The sequence below is a fragment of the Gigantopelta aegis genome, unplaced genomic scaffold (assembly GCF_016097555.1).
Source record: "Gigantopelta aegis isolate Gae_Host unplaced genomic scaffold, Gae_host_genome ctg4463_pilon_pilon, whole genome shotgun sequence".
In the NCBI taxonomy this organism is placed as follows: Eukaryota; Metazoa; Mollusca; class Gastropoda; order Neomphalida; family Peltospiridae; genus Gigantopelta; species Gigantopelta aegis.
In genome coordinates this window covers 1,070-28,035 of record NW_024533879.1, presented here as the reverse complement: position 1 = coordinate 28,035, position 26,966 = coordinate 1,070, and the positions used below count along the sequence as shown (strand labels likewise).

The following is a 26,966-nucleotide window of genomic DNA, read 5'->3' as shown; positions in this document are numbered from 1 at the left end:
TCACTTTTTGTGTATTATGTGTAACAAACCAGTAACCTGCATGTATTGTACATGTTTTGTGATAACAATGGATTTTCCCTTTCAACTACTCGGGTTTGTTTTGATGATTTTAAGTTCACAACTAATGTATTTCTTATTGTAGCAGATAATTTTTATTATATTAGTTAATGTATAGGTTGTCTTCTAATTATAGTATGATTTAATTATGTTCTTAATATTTAGGGTAATTAACAGCACGTGAAAGAATTGAAATTATTAGTTGCTAAGGATCATTTCGTGAATATGATTATATGTTTGAACATGCTTGTACAGATTTTGGAATGGGGGGGGGGGTGGGGGGGATGCACCTAATAAAAAAGGTTACCTCACATTAATTGTTTTTCTGCAATTGTTAATGGGTATGGTTTAGTTTCCAGTTGATGCGTTATACAACAGGTCAAGGATATATTAATGGTCGTCCAGTATTTGTATTTAGTCAAGTAAGATAAAACATGATGTCATTATGATGTAATTGAGTTTATTAGTCCATAGGATTTTACTGTATTTGGTGTAGTTTGTCAAGTATGCATGCTCGTAAAATATGTAAGGTATGTGTACCAGTAGCAGCTGTTATATCTATTGTGTTAATAGATTATGGATAAAGCACTTGAAATAGGTGCTCCATTGATTGGACTAAATGACTCAGGAGGTGCTCGTATACAAGGGAGTGGATTCATTAGCTGGATATGCTGATATCTTTTTAGTAAGTTTATATATTGTACATCATGTGTATGTGACCTGATTTTGTAATAAGGGTTTACTTCTATTGAAACATTGTGATTTTTATTATGAAAAAGGATCACTATTAAAACACCTGTTTTGGTATACATATATCCAGTTACACGAATGGTTTTGTGTGTATACAGCTGTATTTATAAAACTTTTTTAATGCAGGTCACATATTTATTAGTCCTATTATACTGCTTTATGGATGAATGTAAGCTATAATATAATAAGCTTATATATAAGATTTATATACATTGTGCTATGAATGTTATATATCACTAATGTTTGTGTGTGTGTGTGTGCTGATTTAAAGAGTATTTCTTTTTTAGCGTAATGTCCTTGGTCAGGAGTCATACCACAAATTTCCTTAAGAATGGGTCCTTGTGCTGGTAAGTAGTAATTTAAATTAGTTAATTCTTACTGTAGTTCTGTATTATAATTATTTAAGCCTCGGAATTTACTCTTTATTCTTTAATTATCAGGAGCATATTATAAAAAAAACATTATACCAGATGTACATGTAGTTATTGTATTGTTATAGAGTAGATGTATTTAGACTAGTTCACAGGTGAGATGTTGGGCTGTCTTGAGATGCTATCATAGTCTATATGCTCATTTGTTATATGTTTACTGAACCTCACCCATAACCATATAAATCAACACTCTCCTTTTATGTAAATATGTACTTACTAAAATAGTAACAGATGTTGCCTGTTATATTTAGCAAATCACTTTATTGGTTTCATCATGTTAGTTACAATAACATTGTTTGTTATTTTAAAATAAGGCTAGTGTGTTTTTACATAACACTTGTATATAGACAAGATTGAAACTATATACTATGATGTTAATCTTCAACTACTATGAATTACTTATCAGGTTTCTCTGTGAACCAGTCTAATGTACTACATGTATAATTAATTAATAAAACAATTATATCTATTATTTTTATTGCCAGGCAGTCCTATAATTGTTTTACACCATCTATATACATTGTATATATTTCACTTTTTGTTGTATTGATATTATGACTAAAAATGAAATGCATCTTTTAACCACTGACAATCTGTCTGGACTAATCATGCTCAAACCTTGCTAGTATTTCTAGCATTCTATTGCTATTAGTCTTTCCCAGATAATACTGCTGTTGTGCTATCTTTGAGCTCTAGTCAATGCTTCAGTATAAATTCAATATCTTCTAAAAGGGATAATTTTCAGTTCTAATCTGTTAAATATTATCGCTGTATTTGTGATAGTGTTCCTTGTGTAAGCAGCACATATTTTTATTGTTTAATTTAACTAAAAAAAGGATTAATTATTATTAACTATTAATTGTTTACTACATAAATTATATGTATATTAAATCAGGTTGGAGCTGTTTTATTCACCGCTTATTACTGACTTCACATTTATGGTAAAGGTAGGCCACATGCATCATTGAAAACTATTGTAGTCATTCTTTCATAAACATCTTCAGGATACCTCGTATATGTTTGTAACTGGTCCTAAAGTAGTTAGGTAATGCTTATCATAGCAATATTATCATAATGATGTCATATGTAGGAGGTGAACTAATGAAGTTGTTTTCAGAACAAGAATTAGGCGGAGCTATGACTCACACAAAGAAATCAGGTGACATCAATAAAGATGTTGTTGTGTGACTTCATGTTGTAACAGGTGTGGCTCACAAAGCATTTGAAAATGACATTGATGCCTTATCCAGTAGAGATAACTACAATATTATTACTTAACATGTACTTTATTTATAGATTAAGAGAATGGTTGATTTTCTACCACTCAGTAACAGAGATCCTGTACCAATACGAGCAACTAATGACCCAAGGTAATATACCATAAATCTGGAAATTGTTGTTGTAAATATTTTCATGGTTGCCCTCTACCAAAAAAATATTTTCACGAAAGTATTTGAACAGTGAATAATAATAATGAATAATTTAAAACACAAATAATATTACTGTAAAAGCCGCTTGCAATAGTACAGAACACGAAATTAATGATATGAATAATTTATAATGCTAATCTCAGAGTTATGGGATTATAAAAGAGTTTCTTTCTTTTAACATAGAAGACAGCTTGCTTATATATTATTAAGACAATGATTACAAAATGTATCAACAAAAACAGATACTTGCATACAACCAGACTACAATGTTAAATTGTCCTACGTAACAACTCAGCACACTGTCTTTATGTAACTCAGCACATTGTCCTTACATAACTCAGCCACACTGTCTTTACATAACAAACAATACATTTTCCTCCTCTTTGTTTGAGATTAGTATACGTTAGACGATTTGGTGGCTTGTGGTTACATATTGGATATCTTCGAGTTGGAGGTGGAATTGTGTTGGTATCCATTGGGATCATATCATTTGGTGCAGTGGCTATTGGAGTGATTGAGGTGGTGACTACTGATGTACCTTCATGAGTAGTGGGTGTAGGAGAGATTGAGGTGGTTACTACTGATGTTTCTTCATGAGTAGTGGGTGATGTGGCTGTAGGAGAGATTGAGGTGGTGACTACTGATGTGTCTTCATGAGTAGTGGGTGACGTGGCTGTAGGAGAGATTGAGGTGGTGACTACTGATGTGTCTTCATGAGTAGTGGGTGACGTGGCTGTAGGTGAGATTGAGGTGGTGACTACTGATGTGTCTTCATGAGTAGATGGTTGATTGAGTATGTAGTTCTGAAGTGTACTCTGGGTTAGTATATGACAATGTTAAGTCTAAGTCTTCATTTACAGTGTATCTTTTTCGTATATGATCGACATGTCTTCTCCAGTTATTCCCATTGTTAAGTTGAATGATACACAATTTTGGATCTAGATAAGCTAGAATAAACCAGGGACCAAATTATCCTTGCCCTTTGCAAAATTGTTTGCAAACACAGCATCTCCTTCAGCAAAATATCAAGGTTGAGCATTTTTGTTGACAACTTGTTCTGTGATATATTGTTACATTGTTCATAATCCCTTAATGTTGGTTTCAGTACATCCAGTCTTACAGTAGTTATATTGTTAATTGAAAATTTCTGTGCTAGTAGTGATAGAATGTAACATCAAACATATTATAAATTCTTTAAAATTTTTGCTGTGATAAGTTTTTCTAAATTCATTTTTCATCCTAAGTTTTTAGAAGTCTAACTGCTGTGTTCAAAAAATTTTTGTAAAATTTGAGGTGTTTTTTATAATCATAGAAAGGTGTCTAGCATTTGGATTGCTTTGAAGTTATACTTAATAAAAAGGCTATTTATTTCATAAAAACAATTATTCATTTAAACTTTATTAATAAAATTGGAGATATCCCAATGTGACAGAGACGTTACATCTAGACCACACTCATACACTACTTTGGCCTCTCCTTAATTGTTTTCACAGTGAAAAATAGAGTAATTTGTTAGAGAATTTACACACACACACACACACACGCACACACATGCACACACACAAGCACACATCTGTGCGCACATACACAGACTTGATCTCTCTCTCATTTTTATTCTATTCCTTTCTTGCTGTTTTCTTCCGTTTCTTCTTTTTCCTCTAGTGATCGTTATTCTCCTGGATTAAACTATATTATACCACACTCTTCTGATCAACCATACGACATTTTAGATGTTGTTACAACTGTTGTAGATGAAGGTGACTTCTTTGAAATAATGCCTGACTATGCTCGCAATATTATTATTGGATTTGCTCGATTTAATGGTCGTAGTGTTGGTATCATAGGAAACCAACCCAACCAAAAAGCAGGTATGATATCAAAGAGTTGGATGTGATATTATGATATACATGTCTTTAGGTGTCTAGACATCAATGCTTCAGTTAAAGGTGCTAGATTTGTAAGATTTTGTGATGCCTTCAACATACCATTAGTGACATTTGTTGATGTGCCAGGATTTCTACCAGGTCACTTACAGACATATTACGATCTATTTTTTTAGTTTTATTTTAACTCATTCAACAGGTACTGATCAAGAATATGGTGGTATTATACGACAAGGAGCTAAGTTATTGTATGCCTATGCTGAAGCTACTGTACTAAAGTTACTGTTATTACACGTAAAGTAAGATATTTTATATATCATAGACCTGTATATGTTGTAGATACTTTATACTACTGTTCTAATCAGTCTAAGCAAGAAACCAATAGATTTTACATCAATGATTTTTATATATATTGTAGGATGTGTTAAGGGATTGCTTTTTGCGATAGTGGTTGACTTCTATTGTATTTTATAGCAAGAATTATAAGAGAATGATATTTGTATATTAAAGATAATTGAATTACTCTATGTATAAAATATGTTGTTATGATAACAAAGAAGCTTTATATAACAATTAATTCAAACTGAAACTGAAACTAGGTCATTCAACTGATTTCTGCTAACAACCTAACTGAAATCACTTCAAATAGCTAGCATTATATATATATATATATATATATCATATTAAGTTCTCACACTACGTAGTATATATATATATATATATATATATATATATATATATATATATATCTCACATATCGTAGTTATATATAGTATATCATATATTGAAGTTCTCACACTACGTAGTATATATATATATATATATATTATAGTTCTCACATATATATCGTATTAAGTATATATATATATATATATATATATATATATATATCAGTGTTTAAATAAGGGAGTGGGACCACCTTGAAGTATTGAAGGCAGAATATAGTCAAACACCAGTGCTTCCCCCCTCCCACTTACTCAGCTACATTCCAAATTTGTCCCCCCCCCCCCCCAAACAAATTTCTAGATGAAATCCTATATATATACATATATATAATATTCATTATGTATACCTGAACTGTTTCCTTGGCAAATAGGTTTTATATACACAAATTATATGATACCTAAAGTAATTTTGTTATGTTACATATTTTATAATAATATTAAATAAGGAAAGAATATAAATAAATGAAGATTATTATTTTATATGTTATAGGCATATGGAGGTGCTTATGATGTGATGAGTTCAAAACATTTACGTGGTGACATCAATTATGCTTGGCCATCAGCAGAGATAGCTGTAATGGGTGCTAAGGTATCACATGATAATCACATGACTTTAGTACTCTGTCATATATAATGCAGGGTGCTGTTGCTATATTGCATAGAGGCAAGGATCCAGAAGGTATGATTAGTAGATGATTGTTACTGATTGACTTTTAAGAGAATGTTATAATCATACTGTACACTAGATGTTGTAATGTTGGTCAAAATGTTATGTCTTAAGAATATAACATGTCAGACCAAACAAGTTATTAAAATGTAGTAAAAAATAAATTTAATATTCATATTATCCTGAGAGTTTTGACCTGACAAGTTATTTTAAATGTAGTAAGAAATAAATTTAATATTCATATTATCCTGAGAGTTTTGACCTGTAGTGGTATAATACTGTCTATATTAATTTCCTGCATAACACAAACAATACAACAGTTGCTAGTTATCAATAGGTTTTTCCCCTGTAATTGAATAGAAAGACAACTAATAAATATATACATACTGCCAGTGACTTATTCCATCGACCTGTTTACATGTACATGTACGTGTACATTGATTATATTATTAATGTACATTGTAATGAGTCAATGTGCACGTCAGATACATGCCTGGATCAACAGATAATGTGAACCTTACAACATCAAAGAATAACACATGTACATATACCAATGTACTATGTATGTGTTTATTGTTATATAGTGTTAACAACACTACAACGTGACTACGAAGAGACACTATGCACTCCATTTCAAGCTGCAGCACGAGGTGAGTAGAATAATGCATAACAATATTAATCTATTAAATTGTTACAGGATTTATTGACGATATTATTGAGCCTGCTACAACTCGTCAACATATTATTGAAGATTTACAATTGTTATCTACTAAGAAACAAAAGAATCCAACAAAGAAACACGGCAATATACCATTGTAAACAAATGTGTTGGTTTATTTGTTATTTCAAATTGAATCATATATACCTTGATATTGGCTAGGATAGGTTAATTTATTTCATCTAATGATTGCTGGTATTATTTATTACTTGTGGTGCTGTTTCTTATTTGATTGCATGATCAATTTCATGTCAATTTAACATGTCATTATAGCATTCCTAGATCAATAGAGTTAGTTTAATGTCTCTGTTGTCTTGAGGAGAAGTACTATAAGTTACTATAGCGTTATGATTATATTTACCATTTATAGCGGTTAACGGATAGTTACGCCCTCGCTTCTTATTAACAAGCGTATTATGGCTGAATCAGGCAAGCAATACTATGCCGAATGTTATCGTCAAAAGTTTATGGCCGTCTTCCCCGAACTTACTGACCAACTAACTGATGAAGGTATTCATGATGTTGAGATTTGTGACGGTATGCAGCATTTGAAAGAAGTACGTGTATTATTATTAACAATAATATTATTTTTCCATGGTAATATATGTAAGAGCTTTATATATTATATAGTTAATATCACGAACTAAAAATAAAACAATCAATATGTAATATTTTATTAAATAACTATCTGTCTGACCTTTATAGTTGGTTTACCTGTAGCTGTAGCTTAAATGTGAAATTACTAATCCTAAGCCCAACCCCCTAAGTGTTAATAAATTTACATTTTGTAAACACTTCCTTTCATTACACTACAGTAACTGGTTGTGTTAGTTAGCCTGGATGATTATGCTGAGCTGGGCAAATTATTGTTTTTTATTGCATCTCATTATTAATATGGAACATTATTTTTATCTTTCTTTATAGGTACTTGAATATAATATACCTCATGGTAAGACTATATAAAATAGAAGATATTAACTGTCACTAAATAAAATAACTATACGTTAATAAATCCATTAGTTAGACATTTCAAATTGGTCATAAAGAGCTAAAATTAATAATAACTATAATACTCTTTGATAAAGTCCATAATAAAATTATAAGAAAATATAAAGCATTCCTTTTTCTTTGATTGTTTAAATGTTTTGACTATAACTTTGAATTCACTTATCATTATAACACAATATTTACTATAATATTATGATTAGTATTAAATAACAAGTTTGTTATTACGCAACCAACCAGATTGCTTTAAATTATTATTATTTTTTTTAAAATTTCTAGCTACCTGAATCATTTGAATAAATGACTATTAATAAAGCAATATTATATTAGTAATGGCAATTACTAGGAAGCTATCAGAAAAACACCTGATTCTAACTTTTTGTGAATTAATATATAGCTTATTAAAACTAATTAGTACAAATAGTTTGAATTAGTTTTAACTTGATAAAATTAGGAGTAAAGCAGGTATTGTTTCACTGTTGTATATCTGAAATAACTGGTGTAGCAAGTAGCTACTTCCATGGAGTCAAGTATTTATATTTTAAAATCAAATATGAAATGAAAAATGATCTCATATGAGTTCATGTTTATCTCATAAGAATTGATTTATATCATTAAATATATTGATAACAATTTTTTACATGTTTCAATTTTCAATTATTATAAATATAGAATTTATATTTCCTAGTTTTGTATTCATATAACATGATATCACAGCTGCTATAAGTTAATAATATCACAATAATTATAGTGACCTGAAAGTTATTTTGCTCATATAGCATTTGTAATAGAGTAATTGAATTGTGGGTATTGCCCTTCTAATGAGTTTTGTAAGTAATCATGGAAGTCTTAGACAGTATCGCTTCTTATTTGTCAATTAAAGAAGTTTATGTATATGGTTTTGTTGTTGACATAAATGGTTTCTTCTTTGTTTGGTTGTAAAGATATAATATTATTTTAAAACCTCCATTTCATAGAGCTAGAACACATTAGTTATACTAGGCTGTGCCAATCAATTTGATGTTCTATACCAGTATCATTGTACGATCATATTGATATATATTCATACAGCTAGAACACATTGATATATATTTCTATTATTATTACAGGTAAATGTAATCGTGGATTAATGGTCGTAGCCTCTCTACGACATATATGTGATAGAGAATTAACTGATGATGAAGAGAAGAAGGCTATTATATTAGGATGGTGTGTAGAATGGGTAAGTATGTACATGTACTTACTAGAGTATATATGGAATGTATAATGAGTAATTATATAATGTACACATACATACTATAGAATAGGTAAGTATGTACATGTACTTACTAGAGTATATATGGAATGTAGAATGAGTAATTATATAATGTACACATACATACTATAGAATGGGTAAGTATGTACATGTACTTACTAGAGTATATATGGAATGTAGAATGAGTAATTATATAATGTACACATACATACTATAGAATGGGTAAGTATGTACATGTACTTACTAGAGTATATATGGAATGTATAATGAGTAATTATATAATGTACACATACATACTATAGAATGGGTAAGTATGTACATGTACTTACTAGAGTATATATGGAATGTAGAATGAGTAATTATATAATGTACACATACATACTATAGAATGGGTAAGTATGTACATGTACTTACTAGAATATGATATGTAGAATAAATGAATTTGTATATGTACTTGAATATAGTATGTAGAATCTGTAAGTATGTATATGTACATAGTATATATTGGCAGTATGTATAGTATGTTGAAACTATTTATGGTATGTATTATAACAATGGTGAAAAACCTGTAGATATTAATAATTTAAGTTGACTTCTATGAGAATGTCTTTCTTTTCTAGCTCCAAGCTTTCTTCCTAGTGGCTGATGATGTAATGGATGAATCCAAAACAAGAAGAGGACAACCTTGTTGGTATACTAAGGTACACTAGATATCATTGTCATGCTTTACTAACTTCACACTATTTTGTAGCAGGCAGGCAATCATACATGTTTGTATAATACATATACATACATGACATGTACATGTAAATACATGTATATATGTATGTATATGTGTATGACTGTTGATGCCAGGCAGCACTTAAAAACAAATAAGCATGCATGATGCGTGCTGACCACTAACTCATGTCAATCTCAAGTACCTATGTCAGTTGACATGATTGACATTTAATGTTATGGAGAAATGCTTCTAGTATTTCTGTCATAGAAAACTAATCATTCCTTTATAATAGATAATGATGACGTGAGGATATAGGAGCCTTTCTATCCAGCTGTCTCAGCTGATTTATATTAAAAAGTTCCTCTGAAATGAATATTTGTTTCAAATATTCATGTAACTTGACTTTGTGTTTATAGTTAGCTATACTACAGTTACATGTAAATTATTGCTGTTCTCAGTAATGTCTTTTCAATATTTATTAAATGGTTTTGTAATGTTAAAACCATTGTTAATAGTATGGTTATCTTTGTTGAAAAGTAAATATAATCCTTGTCACCTTTTCTGGATATCACTACATAATAGATAGCAATGATTAAATGTTAATAGCTTCCAAAGGCTAAATAATACATGATTCATTTTATTATTCATTTAACAATGTATCTATTAAATAACATTTAATTTCTAATTTGCAAAGCAAAATTCTACATTCCTATATTTGTTTTTGGATCTCATGTTACGTATGTGTGTGTGTCTGTGTCCATTTCAAATTAGTCGACATTGTTGTATGTGACAATTCAGACATTTTTTTACATGTAGCATATAAATTACTTCATCTACAAGAGCTATGACAATTGTGTAAAGATTCTAGCTTTTAGCTCTTACTCATTTTAAACATTTGGTAGCTCTCAAGTCTTAAATTAGTTGTATTTTGTTGCTTAATCAAAAAAGATAGAAATTGGTCACACACTCAAGAAATTATAATTAGACATCAAGACATTTTTTAATGCTTGCAAACGTTTCTTGTACTCTGTTATTGTTGATACCCATGAGTGTACAATTTTATAGTAGTAGTAAAGATGTACTTTTAATTCATTGTTACATTGTCATAGGATGGCGTTGGCCTGGAGGCTGTCAACGATTCTTTTCTTATTGGAGTAACTACATATCGTCTTTTGAAAAAGTATTTTGGTGAAGAGTCTTATTATGTTAAAATATTAGAGCTGTTTAATGAGGTAAACACTTAATACATGCCTAGCATATAGTCAGTAACCAGGTACATGTAAACACATGTATTTATAAAACATTTTTGTTATTGTTCATTCTTTTTTTTTAACCCTTGCAATAGACTTGTTGATTTTTATATAATCTGGCTTATTAATTGTGGGTATCCAAAAATATGACATTTGAATATATTGTATGAACATCTCTTTCTCTCTCTCTCTCTCTCTCTCCGGACACTTTTTGTTCTTACTCTCACTGCTCTTTTAACTAACTGAATTAGAGCTCTGATGACAATTTTAGTTGAAGAACATGTAATTCTGTAAATAATATCTACTTTTTTTCTATGTAGGTCAGTTATCAAACTGCAATAGGTCAAACACTTGATTTAATGTTTTCTCCACATAAAGATCTCGACTTTACTAAGTTTACTCTTATCAGGTATTTTTTATAATATATTATATTTTATTGATTAGACTCTTACTTTGAATAAATACCTCCTATTAGTAAACACAGGAAGCAATGTACAAATGTTACTGACTAAGGTTATGATAATACTGACTAGGATGTAGGTGTAGTTTATAAACACCCTTATTTAAGGAAATATAGTGTCAATTTAATGGATCTGTTTGTAGTTAAAGCTGATGCACATTAAAGTTACAATGATTAGATTAGAATATTTCCTTTATGAGACCACTATCTGATTTATTGTAAAAACATCTTTGCATCTTTTCTTTTAAGTGCATTCTTTTGAATCTGTCTATTTTCTTTTAAATAATTTTTATAGAAAAGCAATAGGTGAATATTGGAATTCAAATTTGAAGCAAATCAAATGCTTTCAATTTTACTTTATTACTTAACATTACATGGGTCTGGAACACATGTAGACGTGTACTAGGTTATATTCACAATGGCACTATGGGTCTGGAACACATGTAGAGTGTACTAGCTTAAATTCACAATGGCACTATGGGTCTGGAACACATGTAGAGTGTACTAGCTTATATTTGCAATGGCACTATGGGTCTGGAACACATGTAGATTGTACTAGCTTATATTCACAATGGCACTATGGGTCTAGAACACATGTAGAGTGTAGTAGCTTATATTCACAATGGTACTATGGGTCTAGAACACATGTAGATGTGTACTAGGTTATATTTACAATGGTACTATGGGTCTGGAACACATGTAGAGTGTTCTAAGTTCTAACTTATATTCACAATGGCACTATGGGTCTAGAACACATGTACATGTACTAGCTTATATTCACAATGGCATATGGGTCTGGAACACATGTAGACATGTACTAGTTTATATTCACAATGGCACTATGGGTCTGGAACACATTTAGACATGTACTAGCTTATATTTACAATGGCACTATGGGTTTGGAACGCATGTAGAGTGTACTAGCTTATATTGAATATATTTGCAGACATGTAGACATGTACTAGCTTAAATTCACAATGGCACTATGGGTCTGGAACACATGTAGAGTGTACTAGCTTATATTTGCAATGGCACTATGGGTCTGTAACACATGTAGATTGTACTAGCTTATATTCACAATGGCACTATGGGTCTAGAACACATGTAGAGTGTAGTAGCTTATATTCACAATGGTACTATGGGTCTAGAACACATGTAGATGTGTACTAGGTTATATTTACAATGGTACTATGGGTCTGGAACACATGTAGAGTGTTCTAAGTTCTAACTTATATTCACAATGGCACTATGGGTCTAGAACACATGTACATGTACTAGCTTATATTCACAATGGCATATGGGTCTGGAACACATGTAGACATGTACTAGTTTATATTCACAATGGCACTATGGGTCTGGAACACATTTAGACATGTACTAGCTTATATTTACAATGGCACTATGGGTTTGGAACGCATGTAGAGTGTACTAGCTTATATTGAATATATTTGCAGACATGTAGACATGTACTAGCTTAAATTCACAATGGCACTATGGGTTTGGAACGCATGTAGAGTGTACTAGCTTATATTGAATATATTTGCAGACATGTAGACATGTACTAGCTTAAATTCACAATGGCACTATGGGTCTGGAACACATGTAGAGTGTACTAGCTTATATTTGCAATGGCACTATGGGTCTGGAACACATGTAGACATGTACTAGCTTATATTTGCAATGGCACTATGGGTCTGGAACACATGTAGATTGTACTAGCTTATATTCACAATGGCACTATGGGTCTAGAACACATGTAGAGTGTAGTAGCTTATATTCACAATGGTACTATGGGTCTAGAACACATGTAGATGTGTACTAGGTTATATTTACAATGGTACTATGGGTCTGGAACACATGTAGAGTGTTCTAAGTTCTAACTTATATTCACAATGGCACTATGGGTCTAGAACACATGTACATGTACTAGCTTATATTCACAATGGCATATGGGTCTGGAACACATTTAGACATGTACTAGCTTATATTTATAATGGCACTATGGGTTTGGAACGCATGTAGAGTGTACTAGCTTATATTGAATATATTTGCAGACATGTAGACATGTACTAGCTTAAATTCACAATGGCACTATGGGTCTGGAACACATGTAGAGTGTACTAGCTTATATTTGCAATGGCACTATGGGTCTGGAACACATGTAGACATGTACTAGCTTATATTTGCAATGGCACTATGGGTCTGGAACACATGTAGATTGTACTAGCTTATATTCACAATGGCACTATGGGTCTAGAACACATGTAGAGTGTAGTAGCTTATATTCACAATGGTACTATGGGTCTAGAACACATGTAGATGTGTACTAGGTTATATTTACAATGGTACTATGGGTCTGGAACACATGTAGAGTGTTCTAAGTTCTAACTTATATTCACAATGGCACTATGGGTCTAGAACACATGTACATGTACTAGCTTATATTCACAATGGCATATGGGTCTGGAACACATGTAGACATGTACTAGCTTATATTCACAATGGCACTATGGGTCTGGAACACATTTAGACATGTACTAGCTTATATTTACAATGGCACTATGGGTTTGGAACGCATGTAGAGTGTACTAGCTTATATTGAATATATTTGCAGACATGTAGACATGTACTAGCTTAAATTCACAATGGCACTATGGTCTGGAACACATGTAGAGTGTACTAGCTTATATTTGCAATGGCACTATGGGTCTGGAACACATGTAGATTGTACTAGCTTATATTCACAATGGCACTATGGGTCTAGAACACATGTAGAGTGTAGTAGCTTATATTCACAATGGTACTATGGGTCTAGAACACATGTAGATGTGTACTAGGTTATATTTACAATGGTACTATGGGTCTGGAACACATGTAGAGTGTTCTAAGTTCTAACTTATATTCACAATGGCACTATGGGTCTAGAACACATGTACATGTACTAGCTTATATTCACAATGGTACTATTGGTCTAGAACACATGTAGATATGTACTAGTTTATATTCACAATGGCACTATGGGTCTGGAACACATTTAGACATGTACTAGCTTATATTTACAATGGCACTATGGGTTTGGAACGCATGTAGAGTGTACTAGCTTATATTGAATATATTTGCAGACATGTAGACATGTACTAGCTTAAATTCACAATGGCACTATGGGTCTGGAACACATGTAGAGTGTACTAGCTTATATTTGCAATGGCACTATGGGTCTGGAACACATGTAGACATGTACTAGCTTATATTTGCAATGGCACTATGGGTCTGGAACACATGTAGATTGTACTAGCTTATATTCACAATGGCACTATGGGTCTAGAACACATGTAGAGTGTAGTAGCTTATATTCACAATGGTACTATGGGTCTAGAACACATGTAGATGTGTACTAGGTTATATTTACAATGGTACTATGGGTCTGGAACACATGTAGAGTGTTCTAAGTTCTAACTTATATTCACAATGGCACTATGGGTCTAGAACACATGTACATGTACTAGCTTATATTCACAATGGCATATGGGTCTGGAACACATGTAGACATGTACTAGCTTATATTCACAATGGCACTATGGGTCTGGAACACATTTAGACATGTACTAGCTTATATTTACAATGGCACTATGGGTTTGGAACGCATGTAGAGTGTACTAGCTTATATTGAGTATATTTGCAGACATGTAGACATGTACTAGCTTAAATTCACAATGGCACTATGGGTCTGGAACACATGTAGAGTGTACTAGCTTATATTTGCAATGGCACTATGGGTCTGGAACACATGTAGATTGTACTAGCTTATATTCACAATGGCACTATGGGTCTAGAACACATGTAGAGTGTAGTAGCTTATATTCACAATGGTACTATGGGTCTAGAACACATGTAGATGTGTACTAGGTTATATTTACAATGGTACTATGGGTCTGGAACACATGTAGAGTGTTCTAAGTTCTAACTTATATTCACAATGGCACTATGGGTCTAGAACACATGTACATGTACTAGCTTATATTCACAATGGCATATGGGTCTGGAACACATGTAGACATGTACTAGCTTATATTCACAATGGCACTATGGGTCTGGAACACATTTAGACATGTACTAGCTTATATTTACAATGGCACTATGGGTTTGGAACGCATGTAGAGTGTACTAGCTTATATTGAATATATTTGCAGACATGTAGACATGTACTAGCTTAAATTCACAATGGCACTATGGGTCTGGAACACATGTAGAGTGTACTAGCTTATATTTGCAATGGCACTATGGGTCTGGAACACATGTAGATTGTACTAGCTTATATTCACAATGGCACTATGGGTCTAGAACACATGTAGAGTGTAGTAACTTATATTCACAATGGTACTATGGGTCTAGAACACATGTAGATATGTACTAGGTTATATTTACAATGGCATATGGGTCTAGAACACATGTACATGTACTAGCTTATATTCACAATGGCACTATGGGTCTAGAACACATGTAGAGTGTAGTAGCTTATATTCACAATGGTACTATGGGTCTAGAACACATGTAGATATGTACTAGGTTATATTTACAATGGTACTATGGGTCTGGAACACATGTAGAGTGTTCTAATTTCTAACTTATATTCACAATGGCACTATGGGTCTAGAACACATGTACATGTACTAGCTTATATTCACAATGGTACTATTGGTCTGGAACACATGTAGAGTGTAGTAGCTTATATTCACAATGGCACTATGGGTCTGGAACACATGTAGAGTGTAGTAGCTTATATTCACAATGGTACTATTGGTCTGGAACACATGTAGAGTGTAGTAGCTTATATTCACAAGGCACTATGGGTCTGGAACACATGTAGAGTGTAGTAGCTTATATTCACAAGGCACTATGGGTCTGGAACACATGTAGAGTGTAGTAGCTTATATTGAATATATTCACAATGGCACTATGGGTCTGGAACATATGTAGACATGTACTAGCTTGTATTTGCAATGGCACTATGGGTCTAGAACACATGTAGAGTGTACTAACTTATATTCACAATGGCACTATGGGTCTGAAACACATGTAGAGTGTAGTAGCTTATATTGAATATATTTGCAATGGCACTATGGGTCTGGAACACATGTAGACGTGTACTAGGTTATATTCACAATGGTACTCGTTTCATGTTTAGTTAAAGTTTGTAATCAATAATAATATAATATTAGCTGGTACTGTAGCTCTACATACATGTATATTACATTGCGTATCCTATATCACTCTTTGTCTGATGTTAATAAAAAGGTAATAATCATGTCTTTTTATTTTACTTGTAGATTTAAAACTATTGCCAAACACAAGACTGCATATTATTCTTTTTATCTACCTGTAGCTTTGGCTATGCACATGGTAAGTCATGTATACAATATATTTGTGTATACATAGATACCATTATTAAAAAGCTAGGAGACTGAATGTTAAGTACATGTATGCAATGAACTTTTAATATTGGTACTTAGTGGTGTCTGGTAAAGTATATGTAGTCCCAGTGTATGTGAACATACTTTGTATAATTAATATTCTCACTTAATTTTGTCAGAGCCACTTACTTGCCTCCAGTGATATATTATTGATGTTGTATATATAATTTGTTAGCTCATATCACATGACAATATAAAATGAAGAAATGGTGACTATTGTATAGTGCTAAATTTTGAGGAAGATTTTTTTGTGATTTTCGTGAATGTTCTTTTAAGCATAAAATTTATTTCATTTCGTGAAGTTTTTGGTATCTACCTTCATGCCTTTCTGTCAGGTACTCTCTATTAATATTTTCTATAAATAGATGAAAAGACAAAACTATTTGATCTCAAGACATAATGTCATCTACTGCTAACACCAAAATGGCCTGCAAACTATAGGTATATGAGCGAGAAGAGAGAAATGTGCTTGTAGTTTAAGTCAAAACAAAACAGAGATAGGCCATTGGGCAACAGACCATGTTTTGGTAGCTATAACAAGATACTATGCTTTGATGTTGCCAGACGCTCTCACTGCTCAAACGTTTCTGGATGTGAGCATGAATTAATATATATGAATTTGGCGTGGCATATGGAATGTTAGTCCATTTGTGGAATTTATTTTGTGAAATGCTTCACATAATGCGATTTACTAACTATTGTCCTTTGAAAATTTAGCACTATACAGTATTATCTTACCTCAATTACTACATGTAGATAGGATGCTATCACTTGACTTAATACAAATAACAATGTACCATGTACCAGTCACCAAAATATTAGCGTCAATCATTAACCAAAATAAGAGCTTCCATATACTTCTACTATTGAGTGGAACAACATTTGTGTTTGTGTCATCTTTTATTACTTGCTTCCCTATTTTTACATTTACTATTTACTAATCTATATCCCTGAATAGAAGGCTCCTTCAAACATTAGAGAGAGACCTTGTCTTGAATTGAGGCCAAAGTAAACTGAGCCAAGTAGTGAATAGAGACTAGGTCTAGAATAGAGGCTTGCTTGTTGTGACCTTCCATCTCAAAAGCAGCTGTATACTAGTGTGGCTACAGCTAAAATGTTTAAGTATAAGTTTCAAACTTTGAAGCTGTTGAATGTGCAAAAATAAACCAAGTGAGCTGCTACAAGAGAGTATTAATGATTTTGCATGTGCATTTCATTAAATAAATCCTCCCCATTTAGTGACCTGACCAAAAGTATTTAAAATAGAGGTCTAGACTTCTATTTGAGGAAATACAACATGTTGACTAATACAAAGGACTATTTATGTTCCTATTTAAAGAAGAAAACTAAATGGTGTTATCAATCTAGTTCATTTTGTGAATAGTAGCTTGTGTATAGGATACATTTATATAAATTGTGTATAATTTAAAGCTCTATTTATGCAGGCTGGAGTATCTGATGATAAGTCTCATAATATAGCTAAAACTATACTTTTAGCTATGGGAGAATTCTTTCAAATTCAGGTACGTTCTCCATCTACTTCACCAAATTTTTCCTCCTAATTCAGGACGACTACCTAGATTGTTTTGGTGAACCATCAATCACTGGAAAAGGTGGTAGTGATATTGAACAAAGTAAATGTACTTGGTTGATAGTACAGGCTCTAGATCATGTCAATGATCAACAAAAAGATATTTTAAAGGTATTGACATTGTTATCATATGATTCTTGTATTTATTGTCTGCACTTTTCCAGAATTGTATTAAATTAAGCACTTGACTTCTTTGTTCTCTATTTCAATAATGGTTACTGCTTATGGAGTTCATTATAATATAAAAACATTTTAATATTATTACCTTCTTTTGCCATAATAATACTTTTTGTTTCATTATGGATGTATTTAGTATCATAAATACCCAAAAGTAACCAATGTATGGAAGTTACATTGGCAGACATTTAAAACACTAACTAAGATTATAACTATAAAACAGCATAAATTTAAAGAGACCAGTAGATTTACTGTTGATATCAAGTTCTTTATATTCCTTCAAATAGGCAAATTATGGTAAGAGTGATCCTGTGTGTGTCCAGAAGGTGAAAGAACTCTATAATGAACTTAATTTAAAGGAATTATATCATCAATATGAAGAGAGTAGTTACAAACAACTCATGTCTCTCATTGAGAATAAAGTAAAGGAGACACAATTACCTCCTGGTATGTTCCAAGAGTTTGCTGACAAGATTTACAAGAGAAATAAATGAATATACTTTATTTATGTATTTAATTCATGTTTATTTCTTTTGTAGCAGATTCTTGTTATCTCATGCTTTTATGATTTATAGTTGGGCATTGCTCGTACAAAACTACTGTTGTCACAATTCTCATTAATAATGTATTGTAATGATCATTATCTTTTAAGAAGATATTAAATTGTATTAATAAATGATGTATTCTTTTTAGCAATTGTTTTTTCTAAGTGTCAGATTGTTTCAATTGACTTGGATAGGGAAGTCTCTAAAGTAGCGTATTTATTTGGTGCAGTATTTTTAAATTCTATAGATGAAATGGTTTCAAAAAACATTAGTGGAAAATGATGGAGAATACAATATCGAAATTGTCTTTTGAATAATCAATACTGCAAAAGTACCAATATTTATTGTTGAATGAGATCAGCACTTGTTCAATCAAATAGTATCAATATTTTAAATCTATATGGCTACTATGTATTATAGTATACTAAACAAATAAAAAACAAATGAAAAGTGGTTTTAAAACACTTAGTGTTAACAAGGTATAAACAATACAATGCTTTAGTTGGACATATATAATCTAACTATAAAGTATGTCTTGATGTTGACCAGCCTTGATAACTTGCCAGACTAGTCAAACAAATTGAAATGGTACAAACGATAAAGCAGCAGTTTGTAGACAAATTTCTTGAAATCAGCGATGTCTCTTTACTGTACTTGAAGTCAAACTTACTGAATCTTCCTAAGTAAAGCTTACTATATACCTACTGATATTCGCATTCGAAATCGTTAGGGTTATGTTAAAAATTTTATTTTGTGCAATTAGTCTAATTATTAAATTAATAAAAATATTCATTTTTAATAATTTGTAGGCGTAACGGGATTGCTTAGCGGTACAGTTGGTTTACATGAAGGTTAGTTTTTTCATTTAATTGCGTATGTTAAACTAACAAAAACTGTATTCTTATATACAGATTCAATGGCCTCTAACATTGTGGAAACTAATGAAGAGGGACTGAATATGCAAAAATAACATGTGGCTACAAATATAGATTTATTGATGGTGACCTTCCTACAAAATATGTCTGCTCTATATGTACTTTTGTAGCTCGTCAACCACAACAAACTAGTTGTTGTGGTAATATATTCTGTAAAAACTGTCTTGAGTTGCTGAAATATAAATGTAAAAAACTTTACTTGTCCAATTTGTCGTTGTAATCCACTTGACTACTTCAATGACCGCAGAGTTGAGCGTGAGATAAATGCCCTTGAAATATACTGCCCTAACAATAAAGGAGAGGTAATACCTCCTAGAGATGATGAATCCTTAAGTATGCTGAAAAACAACAATAATAATAATGATACTTGTCAATGGAAAGGCATTCTTAAGGAAATGAAAGTCATCTTCAAGTCTGTCTGTTCCACATAGTGCCTTGTACTAATAAATGTGGAGATCAAATTCCACGTCAAGAACTTCAATATCATCTTACTAAAGAATGCCGAGAACGAGTAGTCAATTGTCAATATTGTCAAGAACAAGGTGCATATCAGGTGATATGTAATTCTCATATTGGGACATGTCCTGGTTATCCAGTTACTTGTAGCAATGACGGATGTAAACAAATAATTAAGCGCCACTTTATGAAGAATCATCGTGATATTTGCCCAAAACAATGATACCATGTCGATATAATGATATTGGTTGTGAAGTCCTGATGAAACGAGAAGATCAATTGAAACATGATGAATACTACATGAAGATACATCTTGATATGGCAGTAGATGTAGTTAGATATTTTGAAACAGCAATCGAGGCTATTCAAGAAGAAAATGATGCTTATAAAGCATTAACCTTACGACTACAAACCAGATTAGCAAACATTACTGTACCACCTAAGTATGGAGGATTACATCTGGTTCTAAAATTCCCATTTACAAAAGAAGATAATGATTTTGTCAGGATGAGCCCTGGATTTTATTCATCTCCCGTGGGATATAAAATGTCTTTACATGTTTATCCAAATGGAAACGGTACTGGAAAAGGCACTCACATCTCATGTTATGTGTGTCTAATGCCAGGAGAGTATGATGACATATTGGAATGGCCGTTTCAAGGAGAAATTACTATGGAACTACTAAATCAACTGCAAGATAGCAACCATCAAAGAAATGTATTAAAGCTCAATAAGTTCACAAGTCAAAACTTTTGTAAAAGAGTAGTAGGAAAGGAATATGGGCAAGGCTATGGATTTCCAACATTCATTCCTCAATCTGAAGTATTTTGTAAGTCGTCTCAAATGTGTCAATATTTCAAAGATGATACCCTCTACTTTAGAGTGAGTGTGATGGTCACTTCCATGACTAAGCCATGGCTAGCTAACAGTACATGTGTTTTTACATAGAAGCCAACAATAGTGTTACTAAATTAATTATGAATGTGCAGCGATCTAGATTAATATTACAAGCCTAGCTAAGTTCATTAACTGATGATCAATGTTGTACATTTTAGTATGTTATTAAAAGTGATTGTTTTATAAGTTTTCCAAATAATAATAATTATCCATTACACAATACATGTTTTGATTCATAAAACCTCAATTACATACAATACATGACAACTTTATATTTTTGTTGAATTAATTTGTGTGAGTGCTCTCTGTGTCTACATATATATTGTCTTCTAGTTTATAGCTCTAACTGTTGGACCTTTTATGAGACTCAAAATTTTGACTTTATTACACTGAGTGATTATATGATAACTAACTGACCACACCTACATAACTTATATAGCTAGTATGCTTTTTTTAGATTAAGTGATATGTCCAAAAGGCCAGACAGCACAAAGCAAAGTGGGAATTAAAGCATAACAGATATTATGAGACAAAAAGCTAGATAGAATAGGTGCATGACACAGGTCCTTGCAATCATGACATGCATGAGCTGAGCGATAAAGCAGGTCTCAACTTTGCAATGTAAATGGATGTGTCATCTTTATAATGCATAATTCCAACTAAAATTATTGTAATCATATCAAGCCTTGTACATATAATAATCTTTTTAATATTCATTGTTATGAATACTAATCAAAATATAAAACAAACAAATTGTACATCATTACATTTCAATCAACATTTAGTACCATTCTGCCTAGTGCTCCTTTACCATGAATAATATCATGATGAGAGCATCTGATGCATTCACCAATGAAAACTCCTTTCCTATAATGGGTGACAACCACTTGTTCTTAATACCAGCCTGTATTGCAGCATAAGACTCTTCAAGTTCCTTCTCAGTAGCTCCAAACAGCATTACACCTAGTATAGAAGACTCTCGACTCATTGTATCCCGAGGATTAACTTCAATAGGTCCTCGACTACCAACAACAGCCACACGACCCTTCATAGCTAAGAGTGTCAAATCATTACCAAGATTAATATGAGCTGCATTTTCTATCACAACATCAACTCCATGAGTACCAGTTACGTTCTTAATTTCATCAATATAGTTAGGATCACGATGGTTAAATGTGTAGTGAGCCCCAGCTTGTTGTACTAATGATAGACCTTCCTCAGTACCTGCTGTACCTATGACTCTCATACCATAAGCTCTAGCAAATTGAACAGCAGCACTTCCGACACCACCACTAGCTCCATGAATAAGAACTAATTCCCCTGGACGAGCATTTGACCTTGTAATAAGGGCTCTGTAAGCAGTGAGATATGGTGTAGATAATGCAGCACCTTGAGCGAAGCTAAGATCATCTGATAGTGGGTGAACATTTTGAAATGTGATAAACTGAACTCAGCATAGGCACCACTACTTGAACGAGATGTCCAGACTCGTTGACCTTTCTTAAGGTAGTAACAGATGAACCTACATCTTCAATTATACCAGCACAGTCATGTCCAGGAGTGAATGGAAGAGAAGGAAGTCGAGCATATTGTCCAGCTCGTATGTATGTTTCTACAGGATTTATTCCGACTGATTTGACTCTAACTAGTACATCCTCAGCCTCACATTTTGGAATGGGAACATTTGTATCAAATTTTAGAACTTCTGGACCACCAAATTGATGGATGCAGATTGCCTTCATATTTTTAGAGATTGCTGGAAGGATGGAAGACAAGAGTCAGTACAAACAGGAATGTTGTCATGTGATTGACATATTGTGATTATAAGTATAAGTTTGATGACAAAAAGAAGATACATTATCTAGTAAAGGAAAAATTAGCTAAATTTTTTATAAGGTTGTAAATATTGGTAGAGCACAAGGAGTCTACATCTATGTAAGAATATCGAGCAGTTCAGTAATGATAAATTTGAGATAATTACAGACTTACATAAGCAGTTCTCAGTATTGACATCAGAGGTGTGGCTAATTAATTTGGAATCAGATGCCAGTTAATTAGCTTTTCGCTGTCAGTCTATGAACAGACCACTATTCCTGCCGATACAGTTGTCTCACACCAGCAGATCCTCAGATGATCCTGAGATGATAAACGAACTACTATGGTCAGATGATCAGACCACCACCTCTTAGTATTTACTCTATTTAATGTCTCTACGAAGCAGCGAACAGCCTCATACACACCTCCTTGATCAAGATATGGCTACTGCTGTTCAGAAATATTTTGCTGAAAGTTATCGTCAGAAATTTATGGCAGCCTTTCCAGAGCTGACGGCCCTTCTGACTGATGACGGTATACGTGATATTGAGATTACCGACGGTATACAACATTTAAAAGAGGCATGTGCAGTTCTAGTGTACTAGCATTGTTGATAATTTCAAAAATAGTAATGTTATATCTATAGTAAAGATGAACTTTATAGACTTTATTTGAAAAAGTTTCCATCATGCAACCACATGAATTAAGACAGTTTTAAATCTATGTGCAAATACATTAACAATAGGAACCTGTATAATGTGAAATTTTTTATGGGTTCCTGTTAACATGTACTATGGTACTCTGCTATTTAGCTAGGTTATGTATGTACGACCAACTTTTATAGATTGTATGATAATATTAATAATAGTGTCTTTTCATATTATAGGTACTGGACTACAATGTTCCTCATGGTAAGCCATACATGTGTTCATGTACAGAACAAATTATAATTAATAACAAGTAACTATATATACATTCATTGGTTGGTAAAAAAACAATACATTAATAATTTTGAGGGATCATTGTAGGATGACACATATAAAACGCTACATATATTAGCTTGTAAAATTATTGACTTAACTTGTATATTAATAGACATACTATAGTTTGCTACATGTGTTTTGTATCTACATGTATTTGTTATGATGGTTAAAATACAATGTACATTAGATTGTATAGTGTTGTGTTATATATCTAAAGGCTAATTTTTTGCTTAATGTATTTTGATTTATGATGTTGTCTTTTTTCTACAGGTAAATGTAATCGTGGTTTTAAATGGTTGTAGCCTCTCTACGACATATATGTGATAGAGAATTAACTGATGATGAAGAGAAGAAGGTATTATATTAGGATGGTGTGTAGAATGGGTAAGTACGTACATGTACATACTGGAGTATGGTGTATAGAATGAGTAATTATGTAATGTACTAGAATGGGTAAGTAAATACTTCAACCTGCTATGCCATAATGGACCAATCAGATTGCTCTATTTTCTGTCAATAAATAACAAATACACCTCACAGAGAGGTGTATAAATTCTTATACACATTTTTCTGTGGCTATCATTTATTTATTGTGGTTATATAGCAATTTATTTGGCTGAAATTGCTGTCTTTTATTTCTATTCTCTACAAATGTATTAATAACAAATATTATATAACTTAAATGGTTAGTAATAAATAAGTCAGCAATATCAAAACTGATTCAAAATCTCATATATGAAGACAATGCTCCTGAAAAGTCAAACACACAGTGAGCTGATACAAATCTTTCAGTGGTTTAACTTTTCCAATGGAAGAGTATAATACTAAGTAAAAATTGCTATGACCTTAGACACTGTCATTGATTTTTGAGTAATAATCTCTCTGTTAAGAAGTAGCAACCAAGCCAAGTTGGAATTGGTATGATGCCTTGCTAAACATCAAAGTAGAAGATAGGGCTATTGAAGTTGCTCAGTCTAATTACATGAGTAGAGTATCCTTGTTGTATATTGTAAATAAAGCATAGATAAGAAAGCCTATTTCTTCTACTACAATTAAAATGGTAAGTCTTCCTTTGTTAGCTTATGTTAATAAGCAAATCTTTATGCATGTGTATCCAAAGCAGCAGACAAAGTATATCTAATGCTGCAATTGAAATGAAGCGATCTGATTGGTCACTGTAGTATAGTATAGTATGTAAAAGGATGTTTATATACATTAAACATTCAAATGACAAGATTATAATTAAATCATATCATAATTATAATAAGATTATTTTGTCGGATTTATATATATATATATATATATATATGCTTCTTTTAAAATGATTCTATAATAGAGTTATTAGGCTTTTTGAGCACTTACTTGCTATTATTGAGTATTTTCCAACTAGGGAGACATCTTAGTTGTTGTTAAAACACATTTGTAATGTAGAAAACAAGTAATTAAAACATTTCCAAAAAATTGGATTGATCTATGAATGACAATGCCAAAATGGAAACATACAAGATAGGGATGACCACATAAATTATTATTTAAAATCTCTACAGAGGTAGCTAGAGTATAATTTCACCTTTCATTCCCACATTATATTATATTATATTTATATTAGTATATCTATCTTTGTATGATGGGTGATTTTTATACTCTACAATACAATTGCATATGTATACTACAAAGATGATATTAATAGACTCTTATCTTTTTCTTAAGCTCCAAGCTTTCTTCCTAGTAGCTGATGATGTAATGGATCAGTCTAAGACAAGAGAGGACAACCTTGTTGGTATACTAAGGTACATAGATATCATCATGCACTTGATGTTGTCAAAACATTTTCGTAATGACACTGATGCTGACAATGTATGCTGTCACTATTTGGGTCATCCTGCTTATATTTAACTCTTATTGCCTTGATGTTATCGAATATAACACTAATGCATAATGTGTATGTGTGAGCTATACTGGCAAGTACAGTACATGTCAGTTTGCAACTTAGGTCAATTTCAATTGATAAACACAGATCATATTCAACTTTGCTAGCTAGTCCATGCATGTATGTTGTTCTGTACTCGCAAATGATGTTGATGTACTTTTGTGTGAACTCCCTTAGCTAACTGTTGTCGAATCAAGGCCTATAACATATATTCATATATGGACATAACTGCTAAGTGTTTAATAGTATCTGGGCTGTAACCTCTTAGTTAGGTGTGCTTTAAATATATAAAATTTAATTTAAGAGCAGTGGGTGAGATCAAAGCATTCCTGTCTAAGCTAGAGATCTCATTATTATATTTCGACAGAGGTAACTCCAAAGTGTGCTGGTGTTCTGTGTGGACAAGGTTTCACAAGCCAATGTGCCTATTTCCTTGTACCACACAGCAAGGAAATGACCAAAATGTTTGTTACCCTTATAATAGATGCAAAAAAGCTGGCAGAAAGTATTCTGTAAGAACTCTAGCAACTTCCTTAGCCTGAGATTAGTCTTCATGTAGTGCCAGAGAACATCATCTTGTTGATGAAGTGATATATGTTGTTCAACTGTTTAAACCTCTTTAATGACAAAAGGCTCCATAACCTTATATTTAACTCTTATTGCCTCCATGTTATCAATATAACACTAATGGTATTTGTGGGTTATACTGGATTTACTCCCCTTGGAAAAGTATGACAATTGGTTGGCAAAATAATGTAATTTTAATTTAAAGTACATGGGTATGTTTTTGTGGTTCTTTAATAAAGTTTATACT

The 26,966-nt window shown here is 32.2% G+C and overlaps 2 protein-coding genes and 1 pseudogene across 2 annotated transcripts; 2 read left to right on the top strand and 1 right to left on the bottom strand.

The window, feature by feature from the left end:
* The first annotated feature begins 227 nt into the window (after positions 1-227).
* On the top strand, positions 228-7,593 carry LOC121392765 (annotated as a pseudogene).
* Positions 7,594-7,597: 4 nt separating this feature from the next.
* Positions 7,598-19,085, top strand: LOC121392767 (farnesyl pyrophosphate synthase-like). Its single transcript, XM_041523853.1, has 9 exons — positions 7,598-7,610; positions 8,776-8,888; positions 9,542-9,622; positions 10,752-10,874; positions 11,213-11,301; positions 16,680-16,752; positions 18,269-18,346; positions 18,391-18,525; positions 18,879-19,085. Exons 2-9 carry the CDS (start codon positions 8,796-8,798, stop codon positions 19,083-19,085), a joined length of 879 nt encoding a protein of 292 aa, XP_041379787.1. The 5' UTR covers positions 7,598-7,610; positions 8,776-8,795.
* A 3,135-nt stretch (positions 19,086-22,220) lies between these two features.
* On the bottom strand, positions 22,221-22,670 carry LOC121392766 (quinone oxidoreductase-like). Its single transcript, XM_041523852.1, has one exon. The coding sequence runs from the start codon at positions 22,668-22,670 to the stop codon at positions 22,221-22,223; it is 450 nt and encodes a 149-aa protein (XP_041379786.1).
* Between the last annotated feature and the right edge of the window lie 4,296 nt (positions 22,671-26,966).

Bases quoted from the DNA above. Each gene is read 5' to 3' on its own strand.
- LOC121392767 (XM_041523853.1), top strand. From the start codon at position 8,796: ATGGTCGTAGCCTCTCTACGACATATATGTGATAGAGAATTAACTGAT. The intron at 9,623-10,751 runs GTACACTAGATA...ACATTGTCATAG, and splicing joins AACCTTGTTGGTATACTAAG to GATGGCGTTGGCCTGGAGGC. The intron at 18,347-18,390 runs GTACGTTCTCCA...CTCCTAATTCAG, and splicing joins GAGAATTCTTTCAAATTCAG to GACGACTACCTAGATTGTTT.
- LOC121392766 (XM_041523852.1), bottom strand. From the start codon at position 22,670: ATGAGAGTCATAGGTACAGCAGGTACTGAGGAAGGTCTATCATTAGTA.